The sequence below is a fragment of the Acomys russatus genome, chromosome X (genome assembly GCF_903995435.1).
Source record: "Acomys russatus chromosome X, mAcoRus1.1, whole genome shotgun sequence".
NCBI lineage: Eukaryota > Metazoa > Chordata > Mammalia > Rodentia > Muridae > Acomys > Acomys russatus.
In genome coordinates, this window is record NC_067169.1 from 14,799,169 (window position 1) to 14,813,725 (window position 14,557).

Below are 14,557 nucleotides of genomic sequence, written 5' to 3' on the forward strand. Positions count from 1 at the left end.
TTTATACGATACAACCACTGCTTTTCTGTTCTTGTTCTTCTGGGTCACAATAGAAATGAGGATATTTCTGGTTTGTGTGGTGAAAACATTTAAGATCTAATATGCAATTTAAAAATGTGCAATATATTTATTTATGTTGGTGAGGGTCCTGCCAATTTGATATAAGCTAGTGTCATCTGGGGAAAGGGAACCTCAATTGGAGAGAGAAAAAAAAAAAACTGACACCACCAGATTACCTTATAGGCAAGTCTGTGGGGCATTTTCTTGACTAATGATTCATGTGAGAGGGCCCCGCCCACTGTAGGCAGTACCATCCTTGGGCAGGGGAGCCTGGGTTGTATAAAAATACAAGCTGAGCAAGCCGTAGAGAGCAAACCAGTCATCAGTGTTCCTCCATTCTCTCTGTTCTTGCCTTGAGGCTCCTTCCCCGACTTCTTGCCCTGATTTTGATTCATGATGGACTATAAGCCATAAGCTTAAATAAACCTGCTCTTGCCCATGTTGCTTTTGGTCATGGTATTTATCACAGCAAAAGAAAAGAAACCAAGACAATATTTTTTGTATTGTATAGTATATGTGATAGTATATTATTATTATTATTATTATTATTATTATTATTATTATTATTATTATTATTATTATTTTATTACTACTACTACTACTACTATTATTATTATTATTATTATTATTATTTTGGTTTTTCCACACAGGGTTTCTCTGTGTAGCCTTGGCTGTCCTGGACTCACTTTGTAGACCAGGCTGGCCTTGAACTCACAGAGATCCACCTGCCTCTGCCTCCCCAAGTGCTGGGTTACAGGTGGGCAGCACTGCACCCAGCAGTATATTTGTATTATAACCACCATCTTTCTGTGCATTATAGCACTAAAGCATGCTCCAGTAATGCTACTTTTAGGGATATATCTAGCCTTATTATTTCAAACTGTATGCATATGTCTGGGGCCTGAATGAGTGCATGAACGTGGAACATATGCGTGCAGGTGCCTGACAAAGCCAGAAGAGAGTACAGGATCATCTGGAACTGGAGTTACATGCTGTTGTGAATGGCCTGGTAAGAACACTGGGAGAACTGATCCCGCTCCTCTGCGGGAGCACCAAATGCTCTTACGCACCGAAGCATCTCTCTAGCCCACTGGGTATGTATGGAAAGGAAATAGAAATCAGTGAGCTAAAGAAATCCACTACTACACTCCCAAGTTCATAGCAGCACTAGTCACAATAGCAAAGATATGAAAGCAAACAAAGTGTCTTTTTAAAAAAATGGATAAAGAAAATATCCTAGGGCTGGGGGTATAGGTCTAGCATACAAGCTGCCCTCGGTTCTATTTTAGACCAAAACAGAGAGGAAAAGAGAAGAGGGGGGAGTAATAGTAACATATATACATAGTAGAAATACCATTTAGCCTTCAAAGGGCCACAGGGGTGGGGACAGGAGACGGATGACTTATCTTTTGTGACAACATGGCTAAGTTGGAACATTATGCTAATAAATAATCCTGGTGCTGAACAAAGGACATGAGCTCACCGATATGTGGCATCTAAGGTAGCTGATTTCATGGCAGCCAGGAGCAGGATGATGTCATGTTATCAGGACTGGAAGGGAAGTGGACAGGGAAAGGATGTGTTGACCTAAATAGATGGCTTTTTGATGTCTTTGAGACAGGGTCTCCTGCCACCCATGCTTACCTCAAACTCACTATTTAGCCCAGACTGGCCTTAAACTTACAGCAACACTTCTGTCTTAGCTTCCCAAGTGCTACGATTATACTAACACTGGCACTTTATTGTGTCAGATTTGCCTCGTGGTCTAGTTCATGCCGTGTGTGTGTGTGTGTATGTGTGTGTGTAGCTGGGAATTGGACCTAGGGCTTCATGCATGCTAGGTGGGGTAGTCCATGACTGAGCTATGAATACATTTCCAGCCCACATACTTGTTTCTGTAAGTATGCCACATGTACTTGGAAATAGGACCACAGCAGTCTGAAAATGTTTTTTTTTTTTTCCCCCAAAGTAGCACCGCACGGATTAGTCTTACAATATAATGCAATTACAAATTAAAACAGTCAATCCCAGCACTCGGGAGGCAGAGGCAGGTGGATCTCTGTGAGTTCGAGGCCAGCCTGGTCTACAAAGGGAGTCCAGGACAGTCAGGGCTGCACAGAGAAACCCTATCTCGAGCCCTCCCCCCCCCAAAAAGGAAATTAAAACAGTAATTACTGAAAAAGAACTCAGACATTTGGCAATGAAAAAATATGTGTAAGTAACAAATGAGTTTAAAAAACAAGTGTACATTATATATTAAAATAGAAACAAAAATACCACCCCTCCAAACTGTCTTATAATGGCTTCATAGTGCATTCTTTCTTTTACGTTCCAGTTGTAATGGATGTGTTCGGTTGTTCATGTTTCTGCAGTGCTGGGGAAGGGGCTCAGGACCCTGCATGTACTAGGCTACACCACTCCACTACATCTTCAACCTTAATGCATTTGCAAGTTTCATTGAGATTGACCTGTTAACTGTCGGGCCCAGGGGAATAACCTGCTTAACACACCTATTTCCTTCAAGTTGCAAATTCAATGCACCTTCACTTTTTTTTCCATTTTTTTTCTTTTTTCTTGTTGAGACAAGGTTTCTCTGTGTAACAGAACCCTGGCTGTCCTGAAACTTGTTCTATAGACCAGGCTGGCTTCCAACTCAGAGATCTGCCTGCCTCTGCCTCCCTGAGTGCTGCGATTGCAAGCGTGCATCACTTTGCCCGGCTTCACCTTCAATTTTCCATCAAAGGAGCCCTGGTTGTGTAGATGCCCTCCCAGGGGTAGATTTTCTGAATTTGGAAGGAACCTCTCTATACCTTTAATTCTGACTTTTTTTTTTCTCCAGCTGACTCTTGGGGCCTCACAACTGAGAATGGCGAACCAGACCTTCTGAGGTAGCTGGAACTTTAGAGTCATCTTCCCAAGAACAGATGGAAGCATTTTATGGTCCCTAGCCTTCTGCAGAGGATAAAAATTCAGTGTCAGCTCCTGCTCCTGGCATCTTCCTCTTTGGCATGTCATTGGAGGTGGCCTTGGAGAGCTTAGATTGTGCCCTTCTGAACTCATCACTCTGCTTTTGCTTTTGCTTTTCAGATGTAAGCTGTCAGGTTCCTGCTCCCGCCTCCACCCCACCACCACACCTCCACCCTGCCACCACACCTCCACACCTCCACCCTGCCATCATGGACTATTACCGATTTGGAACCATAAGCCCCAAACCCCTTTGTAAGTTGCCTTGGTTGTGGTAGTCTATCATAGCAATAGAAAAGCAACAGGAGGAGAGATATATGTGTATTCTAGGATTTTTGAGACAGGGTTTCTCTGTGTAGCCTTGGCTGTCCTAGACTCACTTTGTAGACCAGACTGGCCTTGAACTCACAGTGATCCGCCTGCCTCTGCCTCCGAGTGCTGGGATTAAAGGTGTGCGCCACCACACCAGGCAAGGCAATATTTTTTATCTTAGAACTCTTCCTCCATTGAGCATGGCAACATTCCAGTAAACCTACCACCACTGTGTAATGTTTTTGTAAAAAGGAACTACTTTCAAAAGAACTTCAAGGGAGGTTATTTTAGAGAAGTTGCACAGAAAAAAGAAGTATGTTTGGAGTATAATTCTTTTTTTTTTTTTTTCTTCGAGACAGGGTCTCTCTGTGTTAGCTTTGGCTGTCCTGGACTTCCTTTGTGGACCAGGCTGGCCTCGAACTCATAGTGATCCGCCTGCCTTCTGCCTTCCCAAGCGCTGGGATTAAAGGTGTGTGCCACCACTGCCCAGCTCTATAATTCATTTTTTAAAGGAGAAAACAAGCAAGATAATAAAACGAGTTCAAAGAAAGATACAGAGATTGAAAGTATTACGCACACACACATATTCACTGAAGCTACCACAGTAAGATTTCATAAGTAAGATTAAGAGAATGAGACTAATCTTGGCAGCTGATTATACTATTAGAAATCATTATTGGAGAGATGACTTAGTGGTTGAGAGCGCCGCCTGCTCTTCCAAAGGTCCTGAATTCAATTCCCAGCAGCCACATGGTGCCTCACAACCATCTGTAATGTTATCTGATGCCCTCTTCTGGCTAACAGGTGTACATGCAGTCAGAGTACTGTATACATAATAATAAATAAATCTTTAAAAAAAAAAAAAAGAAATCATTTGCATTCAAGTCAATTGACAGAGAAAGTTTCCGATGCCCCCAGTTTAGGTTAAGAAATACTCACATTCTCCAAAGGGTAGGAGATGACACTGCCCGCAGGGAGAGCCAGCTTCTCCACTCCTTTCACCATCACCATAATGGTAGCCCGTGGCCGGTGGAATAGGTTACCCACGGCAAGCCCTGGCCAAGGGAGGTCCTAAATGTTGAAATTTACAAAACGATTCTTAATTCTCAAATATGGAAACTGCATCTCTAGTAAGGTCTAATAACCAGAGTGAAAGGGTTGTGGGTTGACACCGACCCGGATCATTCACAGGCAGAGTAGGCATCTTATTGAAGCAACAGCAACAGTGTCCCAAGCAAGGGCATGGATGCCTGCCTTCTTCGCGCTCTTAAAATTATACTCATCAGAAAGTTTGCTCACAACTTTTGTGTAAGAAAGCAAGCGAGTAAACGAAAGCCTCACATGTTTTTACAGACTGTGAAACTATTATTCTCTTCCCTTTATGCACAGCACTTTTACCTTGCAGTGACAGCAACAACTGTCAAAATTTTCTCTCCTCACTAAACGCTTTATATGTAAAATGCCTTACCCCATGACTCATGTTGCCTTACTAATAATTATCTCTGAAGCTCATTGGAACAGCCATTTGTGGTCAGATTTAAGCTTGTGGAGAACTAGGTACAGATTTCATCCTTCAACACAAACAAGCAATCATGCTTACTCTGCTCATCCAGAGAAACCCGAGCTCATGGGCTGCACCCTTAGCCCCACGGCCAGTGGTACCCAAGCAGAGCTGTTGCTTTTGCCAGTGCTTGGAGTCTAGAGGTGACTGATGACATCAGCAAGCAACTTATAAAGTGGCAAGAGAGTGTAACAGCAAGACACAGCAGAGCGAGTGGCAGCCCCTTCGCCTAAGCTCTGAGCTCCAGGCCTCGGGACTGACTGGATCCAGGTCCCTACTATAGTTCTAGCCAGAAACTCATAGCTTCATTCCAGGAAAACGCAGCCACTGGCTGCATTATCTAATTCCAGATAAGACGCATAGGCATTTCAGCATTGGTAGCAAATTAACTGCAGGGCAAAAGAGAAGACTATTAATAGCAGCACGCCTGTATTATGTAATTTACATATCAATCCAAAATTAAAATATGCTTAAAATACTAGATAGATGCATCTACACACACATAAAGCTTCTCTTAATAATAAACAACACATAGTAATGTATGAAAACTTGGTTTCAAAAGCATTTGCCTAAGACTACCCCAAATACCAACGAGCCTCTTAACGTCCTGTCATCTGTGGCAAATGTGCCTGCATGTGGCTGCTCCCTTTGACTACAGGAAGAAATCAATACAAAATGTTTTAGGCACAGTTACAAGCATTTATTTTTAAGGACACATACTTCCTTCACAGAGAAGCCCATGGACAGTGCAGCCACGTCTGGGATTCGATCTCCTGGTATAGGCCAATTTCCATTTCGGAAAACAACAGACCCTGGTGATCTTAATATGCTAAATTCATTCCCTAAAGCACCTGAGGGGGGAAAAAAAAGATGAGTAAATCAATTACCGTCACTATGAATCGTTTGCATCCACCTTGAAGTTTATGAGACATAATAACACATTTCCCCCATTCTTCACTGGCTAAACATGCTAACTTATGTTTGGACAAAATACTAAATCATAAATATGAAGAAATCTGGGGTAGGATTCTAGGATGGAACATATGTGCTACTGGAGACTTGAAACAACCTAGTCCCAGATCGGAGCTATGCTCCAAGTCCATCAACAATTTTCTCCCCAAAGCGTCAGTGTAAGACTTTTTTGGTTTGTTTTGTTATTTTTTGTTTTATTTTTCAAGACAGGGCTTCTCTGTGTAGCCTTGGCTATCCTGAACTCCCTTTGTAGACCAGGCTGGCCTCAAACTCTCAGAGATCCGCCTGCCTCTGCCTCTGGAGAGCTGGGATTAAAGGCGTGTGCCACCACACCCAGAATTTAAGTATATACATTGTACTGGAACAGGGTACATATGTAACTATGCAAGGGGATTTTTCTTTTTAAAAATTTAAATTAGCAACTATTAACTATACATAATGAGTTTCATTATGGTATTTTTATAGATATAGATTGAATTTTGATCTTATTTACCCATTATCCTCTCTTGCCTCCTCCATTGCCACTGACCCCCATTTCTTCCTCTTCCTAACTAGTCTGCTTTCTATTTTCATGTCTTTTGGGGGAGTGAGCCAGAGCTTACTAAGGCCTGCATACAGGAGCATGGGTAAAAAAAACCTTACAGGTATATGGCTTCTTCTTCTTTTTTTTTTTTTTTTTTTTTTTTTTTGATTTTTCGAGACAGGGTTTCTCTGTGTAGCCCTGACTGTCCTGGACTCACTTTGTAGACCAGGCTGGCCTCGAACTCACAGAGATCCACCTGCTTCAGCCTCTGGAGTGCTGGGATTAAAGGTGTGTGCCACCACTGCCCGGCTAGGTGTATGGCTTCTTTTTTTTAAATTTTTTTTATTAATTTATTCTTGTTACATCTCAATGTTTATCCCATCCCTTGTATCCTCCCATTCTTCCCTCCCCCCCATTTTCCCATTATGCCCCTCCCCTATGACTGTTTCTGAGGGGGATTACCTCCCCCTGTATATGCTCATAGGGTATCAAGTCTCTTCTTGGCTACCTGCTGTCCTTCCTCTGAGTGCCACCAGGTCTCCCCCTCCAGGGAACACGGTCAAATATGAGGCACCAGAGTACATGTGAAAGTCATACCCCACTCTCCACTCAACTGTGGAGAATGTTCTGACCGTTGGCTAGATCTGGGTAGGGGTTTAAAGTTTACCGCCTGTATTGTCCTTGGCTGGTGCCTTAGTTTGAGCGGGACTTCTTAACCAGCGGCTACATCAAGACTCCTCCCCACCCCCCCACCCCTGCAACCACTAACTGCTGATAGCTCCTCAGGGATGAGTCGCCTCATAAGACTCCCTCCCTCAGACACTGCACCTATAATCCACAGGGAGGGCCGAGGCTTCATAACTCCCCACAGTACATGGCACTACGCTGATGAGCCTGATCTTGTGCATCTAATTACAACTGCTGTGGGTTCAAGGGTGCCATGACCAGTTGGGTGTGGTGGAGCACACCTTTAATCCCAGCACTCGGGAGCAGAGGCAGGTGGATTGCTGTGAGTTCGAGGCCAGCCTGGTCTATAAGCAGAGTCCAGGACAGCCAAAGCTACACAGAGAAACCCTGTCTCAAACCCCCCCCCCCTAAAAAGTGTCATGACCATGTCATGCATGGAAGACAGTGTTCCACAACAGCCCTTCGGTGGGCTCTTACCCTATTTTTATGTATTTGTTTATTTTACCTGCATGAGCATTTGCCTGCGTGTATGTGTGTGCTTGGTACCCTCAGAGGCCGATAGAGGGTATCAGATACCCTAGAACTGGAGTTTCAGATGGCTGGGAGATGCGGGGACTGGGAACTGAAGCCAGGTCTTTTGGAAAAGCAGCCGGTGCTCTTAGCTACTGAGCTTCTCTCTAGTCCCAGGCTGTACACAGTTTCCGCCCTCTCTCTCCCATGGTGTTCCCTGAGCCTTGGATGACTGAAAGAGGGTTTTTTTGTTTCCTAGTGCTATAGACAAGACACCCTCCTACAGACGGCTCTTAACAAGGGAACATGGCAGTTTAGCAAGATTCAGATGCCAGTGGCAGTCCTCTGAAATTGAAAATGGAAAAAAAAAAAAAAAAAGCCAAAGCCCTGATGCTAATAGGGGAGGAAACCTGATACCTTTGAGTTATTCTGCCACTGTACCTCTCTATAATATGCAAATTTATGATGTTCCTATTGCACCCTAAGATGGCAGGCCAGACCATCTTTACAGGTTAGGATACATCGCGTTTCCTTGTGCCTCCTCACAGGCAACGCAGTGGAGTGAAGACTGTCAAGGATCTGTGTGTCCATGTGTGGGCAGGTGTTACCAATGGGATAGAAGCTACTTCAGTCTTCCGAAAACAAAGTCCAGAAAGAGTGTTTTCAGTTGACACACCAGGGCGTGGAGAAAATATTCCCTGTAATCACGAACTAATCAAAGTGTCTACTCTAAAAAGTCAAGGACATGAGGCCGGGCGTGACGGCGGCGTGACGACGCCAGCACTTGCGGAGGCAGAGGCAGGTGGATTGCTGTGAGTTCGAGGCCAGCCAGGTCTACAAAGCGAGTCCAGGACAGCCAAGGCTACACAGAGAAACCCTGTCTCAGAAAACCAAAAGCAAACCAAAACCAAAACCAAACAAACAAAAGGCAAGGACACAAAGAAAGGAACTGATTTAAAGACCTTTCCTAAGAATGGCGTATCTAGCCTGTTCACCAGTGCTTAAGTGCTCCGGTCTCTGTCTTTGGGGTGCTGGGAATGGGGACCAAGGCTTGAAGAAGCTTGCTAAGGCAAAACACTCCACCCCTGAGCCGCAGCTCCAGGAAGACAAGTAACTAATGGAAACTTTTGGGTTCCTGTGGAAAAAAAAAAATTCGTTCCAAGTCGAAAAGCAGTCTTGGCCAGGCCTCCTATATGAAAATGAGGCTTTGGTAAGGCATCAGGGTTAGTCCCTTGACTTCAAGAAAGAAATGCTTAAGCCTATGCTATGTGAATGAGGTAGGAAGCAAAAACAGTCAATGCTTTGGTTTTGCAGTTTGACAGTAAATAAAGGGCCTCAGGCTGGTACAAACACAGCAGGACCGTTAGGAGTCTCAATTCAGCCCAAGGCCATAGCAAGAATTTCTAAACTTTTAGCTGAAGGCAAAGGAAAAAAAAAAAAAACTAGAATGGAATGGTCACCTGTAACCAACAGACACCTTGGTTTAGTACCTGTACAGAACCTTCAGGGCAAAATTCAAAATGTAACACCGCAGGCTCCGTGACAGCCTTGCTTTGTAAAGGCTGGGGAAAACAGGCAAGGAGCCTATACTTTCCAAGCACAGCCCACATTTTAGGAACCTACCTGGACGTGGAGATAGCTCTGTTCTGAGCCGGCCCCACGCCTTCAACCCGCCTCCCCAACCCCCCACTCCCCCACCCTCCCACCCTCCCCAACCCCCTGTGAGGCATCATGATGTAATTGCCTCACCTTTGTGGTTAGATGCGACCACAGCTGCACAGCGCTCCTTTAGTGGCCCAGTGCTCAGAAACCCTGAGTCAGGGTCCTCAGTAGGGTGACCTTGTCCTAGCTACTGCACACCGCAGGCATCCCATCTCATAGCGATGAGGGACTGCCACCTCAACTGACAAACACTGTTCGCCAGAGGTCATCTCCAGCACTATCTCAGCATTCTAGGTGTTTGGATAACTTTTCCTTGTCCTCAATTGAAATTGGCTTCCTAACCTCCAACTTCCTAGGCTTCCAAGCCTCCGCTTTAGTCCCCAGCCTTACAGAGAAACCTTACGGATGCTAGGCCATCTCCTTGGTCTTCTCACACAAAGTCCCCAGCTGTACCTCTTTGTCCTCTAGTCATGAGAGAAGAACAGTTAGTCTGTCACAATCTTCTCTTTGGATTTCTTTGTTGTTGTTGGGTTTTTTGGGTTTTTTTGTTTTGTTTTGTTTTTTGTTTTTCGAGACGGGGTTTCTCTGTGTAGCCTTGGCTGTCCTGGACTCCCTTTGTAGACCAGGCTGGCCTCGAACTCACAGAGATCCACCTGCCTCTGCCTCCTGAGTGCTGGGATTAAAGGCGTGCGCCACCACTGCCTGGCTGCATTTCTTACAGACTTTCATTCATCCATCTAGGGACTTATTCACTTACCATTTACTAATCCAGATTTGTGACAGATGACATAGCAAGAGATAAGCGGCTAGACGAAGGCAGGCATCAAAACTTAGAACCAGTGCAAGCCCTACCAGTGAGTGTCTTGCCAAAACAAAAGCCACCTGGAAACCACACCTGCCTGCTTTGGACGCCGTCTCTGCCTGCCCCACTGCAACAGTGCAGCAAACGCAATTCTCTGCCCTTACCTACCTAACTCACCCCTCCCCCACATCTGACACTGGCAAGCCCCTCTTTGAAATTCCATCTTGGCCTTCGTGAAGGAAGGCCTGGGTTTCCCTCCCAATGCCTGCCTGCTGCCTGCTCTCCTGTTCCAGCCTTTAAAACTGAGGTGCCAGACTTTGGATGTCAGCTCTTTCTATTGAAAATGGAAAGTGCCCCACCTAGCTACCTGTCTCTATAATACACATGGCATGCGTGTGTATAATAATTGGTTACAAATCCGTACTGTCCTGTAAAACACACATCCAACATTTTAACCTCCGTAGTGTCTTCATGGTGATACAAACCAGTTTCAAACGTGACCATTCCGATTCAAAAGGAAAAGATTGTTTTAAAAAGGCCCATGTGGAAATTCCAGCCTGTACTCAGTTTGCAACCGAATCGTGTTGCATACTCCATTTGAAAGATCAGAAGACTCAATTCTACGTCATGTCCCCAACTGAGTCCATCCGCCTCTAAGGTGGCAAGCCCCTCCCCACAACACACGGTCAGCTCCCGGATTTTTGTTCCCAGTCTACCTCTCACCTGGTCTTGAGGCCTATACACTCAACACTGACACTTCCTCGTAAGTCTCTCTGCCCCCTTAAACTCAAGTCGGTTTGAACCTGAGTTCGCTAGCTTTCTGTGGCCTTCTGCGGTCCCTTTTTCACTCAGCTGCTTGAAAATGTCCCCCTGAAGGCTCTTCTGCAGCACAGCAGCTAATCGCCCGCTGACTCCCCCTCAACACACCACTACCATGTCCGACCCTCACCAGGTTGGCTACAGCTGGCTGCTCATGACCCTCAGGTCCAGTTTTCTCTTCATATTTCCAAAATACAAGTCTGTTTATTTACCCCTCTGCTAAAAGTGCCTGTCCTCACTGCCTTGTAGGGAAAACCAAAATGTCCCCTGGACATCTCAACAAACGCGCTGCTCTTCAGCTCTCATTATCACACAAACATACTGTTCCACCTGAATTCTTTCCCCCACCTCTGCGGTTCACACATCCCCCCCCCCTTGGGAGGCACCTCCCCTGGGGGAATAGTTCCTTGAGCTTCTTGCAGTCTGTGTTTGGGAGTTCTTGTGCCTTCCTCGGAGAACTTCACTGTCTTGTGCATTGAGAATCTATGAATAGCGAATGGGATCAACCCCCTACAAACCCAGATGGGGGCTACTTTCTGTCCTTGAGGCCACTGGTTACCAAAACCCACTCCCTCCTGTACATCACATCTCCACGAACTCCGTGTGGTAGCGTCTTTTCCAGGCTAAATAGCTGAGCTTTTTCAAATATGCCTCACAACATGGTATTCCTAGGCCAGGTTCCCTAGTTCTCTCTGGTTCCCTAACGCTGTTTTAAAGGAAACAGTGAAACCAGAGTGCTTAAAGATGTCTTCCTCTAAATGGCACTTAGTCATTGTGGAAAATAACACTCTACTGTCACCTGACAAAGGCCAGCACCACAGAAGCTTGGACTGTCACATGAGTGAGACCGTCGTAGCAAGGAGAGCATGTCCAAACCACATAGAGAAACAATTCTTTTACCTTAGACAAAAACCAAAGCGACAACCTAAGCCTCACTGACTCAGAATTGTCACAGAACTGAACACAGTGGAGGCAGAGACAGGTGGATCTGAGTTCAGGGCCAGCTAGGATTGCAAAAGATGTCAGGCATGATATTAAAACACGGAATTTCAACCGCTGTCCAGCCAAATATGTAATTCTACATGTAAGCATACAGAATGTGAGGCCAACCTCCAGTGTCTTTCCTCAGGAACTGTCCACCTTGTTTTTCAGACAGGGCCTCTCATTGGGACATGGAGCTCATCCACTATAGCTACAGTGGCCAGCAATGAACTTTTAGTGATCTCCCTGGCTCCACCTCCCCAGCCCTGAGATTAGAAGGGCACTCCACTATTCCCAGTTTTTCATATGGGTACTGGGGTTCAGATTCGTGTTCTCATGCCTTTGTGGCAAGCACTTACTAAGTACCTCAAAAATCCCCAAAGCGGGCTGGACATGGTGGCGTACGTCTTTAATCCCAGCACTCGGGAGGCAGAGGCAGGCGGGATCGCTGTGAGTTCGAGGCCAGCCTGGTCTACAAAGGGAGTCCAGGACAGCCAAGGCTAACACAGAGAGACCCTGTCTCGAAAAAACAAAACAGACAAACAAAAAAATCCCCAAAGCATCTTGAGAAAGAAATAAGAATGGCCTTTCCAGAGCCAACAACAGAAATGAAAAAGACCCCCCCCCCCAACACTCTGGAGGCTTGAAAACAATTGTAACTATTAACACAGAATGTTCAGCACCTCCAGCGGTGGAGAAGAGTTTTGGTTTTCAAAAACATCCCTGGGCTTTTTCCACTTCAACTGTCATTCCAAAAGCAGGACCTCCCAGCATCTCAGGAAGCATGGGCAGGAGGTAGCCTTGACACAAAACACTCATTCCTCCAAGTTGTTCTCCACCTGACCTTTTTTTTTTTTTTTTTTTGGTTTTGATTTTTTTCAAGACAGGGTTTCTCTGTGTGGTTGCCCTGGAACTGTGTAGACGCGTTGGCCTCAGACTCAGAGATCCACCTACCTCTGCCTCCAGAGTTCTGGGATTTAAAGGTGTGAGGCACCATTCCTGGCTCGCTTGACTTCTTGTTTCCTACCTCGTGCACCCCAGTCTCAGCCCCACCACTCCCATGTTGCTAGGCTACGTACCCTCTGTGCAGTACTCAGACGGTGGAACCATGCCCCCCTACTTGGAAGTCGCCTGATCTGCACTCAAATCCAGTTTTGATACATACTACATCATGCCAGCTTGATTTAGCGTTCTGCGAAATGAGAATACTCTCGCCTATGGATTACTGAAAAATGAAATGCATTTCCACATGATGCACAAGCCACAGGCCAAATATTAGCTCATTTCTACTCTTTTTTTTTCCCCCGAGACAGGAAGTCTCTGTGTAGCCTTGGCTGCCCTGGACTCACTTTGTCGACCGGGCTGGCTTCTGCCTCCCCGAATGCTGGGATTCCAGGCTTTTGCTACCGTGCCTGGCTATTTCAGCTCTTCTTATTCCATGTTAGAGAACCTAGGTTACCCTAAGAAAGCTACCATTTTATTTGACATGTGACCTTAAAAGTATGACTCACACCCTAGTCTCCAAATCCTTCAAATTGGGAACTGAGCTCAATACTCGGAGATTGTCTGCATTTATCTATAGAAAAAAAATCATTATAAAAAAATGAAGGTTCAACTTTGCACCCTGAAATGCATGTATACGATGGAAGCAAATATGACAGAGGCAAGGTTTCACCCGTTGTTAGTAACAACCATTAGAAATGGAGGTCGCTGGGGGTAGACAGCAGCCAGCGGCGGCTAACTCGCTGGCCAGTCTTCCCTTCTTGGTAGTGGGTTGCAGTTCAAAGATGGTTTGAGAAAAGCAATCCCTTCCCCCGAAGGCCATCGAAAAGGGAAGGAGTGATCCCGCAAATCGAAGGACAGGGTTCCAACGGGCGAAGCGCTTTCCTCCCTGAAAGGCTGATACCCGGCTCCGTAGTCCGCTCAGGTGGCCCTGCCCGGCTCCGGAGACCACGAGACCCCTCCGCGCGGGCCAGATCATGGACTAGAGCCCCGAAAACGGCCGCCAAACCAAGGCCGCCCCCACTGCGGTTCCCGCCCGCAGCCGCACCCGCCCAGGGTCCCCGCACCCCCTGGCCGCCCGCAGTGCTCCCCGGCTGCTCACCCGCCACCAACAAGGACAGGAGAGCGACAAGCACAGCCATGGTGTCACGGCTACTGAAACGGAGACCGGCCACACGAAAAGGGACACCAGGACTCTAGGGAGCACCGCAGCCCGACCGAGTGACGCGCTCCTGAAAGGTCCGATCATCCAGGCCCCTCCCCTTTAGCCGCTCCAAGACAAAGTCTCGGCCAATCGCCAAAGACGCTGTCACACAAGGAGAGACGTAGCCGGGAAAACGTCAGCAATTGGGGCAGGGCCTAACGTGATAGGCGGAATGCTCTGCCAATAGGAGTTAATGGTTTTAAGAGCTGGATGGTCCCGCCCCCGCTAGCCCACAATGACGGGTCACGAGATGAAGGGTAGGGCCCCCGCGGTAAAAGCAGGTGGCCCCACCGGTTGCAGGTTCTTGAAAGCCCGCAGTGAGGCTAACTCCCGGGTGTGGACCTTTTGTCCAGCCTCTGGGTGACGATCTTGAACACAAGTGTCTGTCTTTCCCCATCTCGTGCCTCCGCCCTCTGCGAATGACAGCTGCGGAAAGCGCCTGCCTAGCTCAGGTTTTTCTAAGGAGCACACAGAGGTAGAACACCTGCCGAGAGGAAG

At 46.4% G+C, this 14,557-nt stretch overlaps 1 protein-coding gene across 1 annotated transcript in view; it reads right to left on the reverse strand.

The window, feature by feature from the left end:
* Positions 1-14,125, reverse strand: part of Atp6ap2 (ATPase H+ transporting accessory protein 2) — a 28,473-nt gene extending 14,348 nt beyond the window's left edge. Inside the window, exons 1-3 of the mRNA XM_051141255.1 lie at positions 13,958-14,125; positions 5,618-5,748; positions 4,276-4,407 (exon numbers count right to left, since the gene is read on the reverse strand). Of these exons, the coding sequence (XP_050997212.1) occupies positions 4,276-4,407; positions 5,618-5,748; positions 13,958-13,997 (303 nt within the window). The 5' untranslated portion in view covers positions 13,998-14,125. The remainder of the gene's footprint in view (positions 1-4,275; positions 4,408-5,617; positions 5,749-13,957) is intronic.
* Positions 14,126-14,557: the final 432 nt, after the last annotated feature.